This window comes from Diabrotica undecimpunctata, chromosome 9 (genome assembly GCF_040954645.1).
Source record: "Diabrotica undecimpunctata isolate CICGRU chromosome 9, icDiaUnde3, whole genome shotgun sequence".
In the NCBI taxonomy this organism is placed as follows: domain Eukaryota; kingdom Metazoa; phylum Arthropoda; class Insecta; order Coleoptera; family Chrysomelidae; genus Diabrotica; species Diabrotica undecimpunctata.
Genome location: NC_092811.1, coordinates 52,359,289 through 52,360,786, shown reverse-complemented (window position 1 = coordinate 52,360,786; position 1,498 = coordinate 52,359,289). Strand labels below are relative to the sequence as shown.

The 1,498-nt window shown below is 36.4% G+C and overlaps 1 protein-coding gene across 1 annotated transcript; it reads right to left on the bottom strand.

Annotated features, from left to right (window-relative positions):
- Positions 1-732: 732 nt before the first annotated feature.
- LOC140450733 (uncharacterized) lies at positions 733-1,242 on the bottom strand. The gene has a single exon (XM_072544404.1). The coding sequence runs from the start codon at positions 1,240-1,242 to the stop codon at positions 733-735; it is 510 nt and encodes a 169-aa protein (XP_072400505.1).
- Positions 1,243-1,498: the final 256 nt, after the last annotated feature.

The window sequence follows — 1,498 nt, the reverse complement described above, 5'->3', positions numbered from 1 at the left end:
AAGACCACACATTGACACGAGGTTTCTTTTGGTGTGTCTTGACATCTGTGTTGTCAGATTTTTTCATGCAACTAGTCAAATGGGCATCTTGAAGTGATTGAGATTGAATATAAAAAGTATCGTAAAGTTGTAACTGACAATCTGCATCGATTTTACTACAGCAACTTTCTAAGCAACAATCCGACAAGCGAGAACTGGCGGGTGAGCTGCGCAAAAATAGAACAGGAATTATTCTAAGAGAGATAGAAGAGGTACTTAATCGCGTGTGTCACAACTGCATAGTTCCCGTATCAAAAATTTAGTTGAGATCTGAAAATTACGTTAGTAGATATACGTTGTATACTTACCGTATTATTATGTTAGACAATTGATGCAAAAGTTTTGACCAATTTTTGAATTAAATTTCGTTATTTTCCAATAGGTTCAGTTAATTTCAGATATAAAGTGTTTGAAATCTCTAACTACTTCCCAAGTTTGTAATAGAAATCGAGGTCGACCCCACACACATACACACACAGTCCCCGGAACTCCTCAGACACACCGCATACCCCCTCGAGCCTTCGGAATGTCACTGTCTGGTCTTCTATTTCTCTTAGTCCATTTTACATAAATTCCGAAACATTAATTTTAGTCGCTACATAGTTCGTCACACGAAAGATCATTGTCCGAGCAATCAATCGGATCGTCGTCAGACTCCTCGCTCAAGTTGATTATTATTTGATCAAAAACGACTTAGAATTGTGGTTCTTTTGTCACAAAATTATCCTCAATCGAAATAATTTTATCGCAAACTTTTTTCCATTCTTCTGCAGGAAATTTGTCAAAAAACTCGTCGCATAATTCGGTGATGTCATTTAATTTAAAGCTAACATTTTTGGATCCAACAAAATTTTTCAGTGCAGCCCATACTAGTTCAATTGGATTTATATCCAGATGATAAGGAGGCAGTCTTAATACCTCGTGTCCAAAACTTCTAATCACAAAATCTATGGAATATTTAACAAATCGAGGCCTATGTAATTTAATTGATTCGTAGAGATCTGTCTGAAGCATATCCTGGGTGTACGGTATATTTCGTTCTCTAAGCCACATTTGCATATCTGCTTTTCGAGATGCCGAAGTTGGAAGTTTATTCTCTCGTTTGTTGTGGTACTGTGCATTATCCAACATAATAACGCTGTTAGAAGGTAAATTTAGCAACAGTTTTTCCGTAAGCCACTTGTGATAGTTCTCATAGTTCATCTCGTCATGGTAGTCTCCAGTTTTAGATTGGGGTTTTCATATCAGATACGAATCCTTGACGAATCCGTCCTCAGTTCCAGCAGCAACAATGATTAATCTCTGTCCTTTTAACACTTGCTTCCTCAAACCGTCGGAACTGTTATCAATCCAATTATATTTTTTTAAATAATTTGAGTGCAAGTATGTATCATCCGTAAAAACAACTGTTCGCTTTTCGCTGCGAAATTGTTTAATTTTTCTAAGATAATCTAGTCTT

Coding starts and splice junctions, on each gene's coding strand:
- LOC140450733 (XM_072544404.1), bottom strand. CDS start 1,242: ATGAACTATGAGAACTATCACAAGTGGCTTACGGAAAAACTGTTGCTA.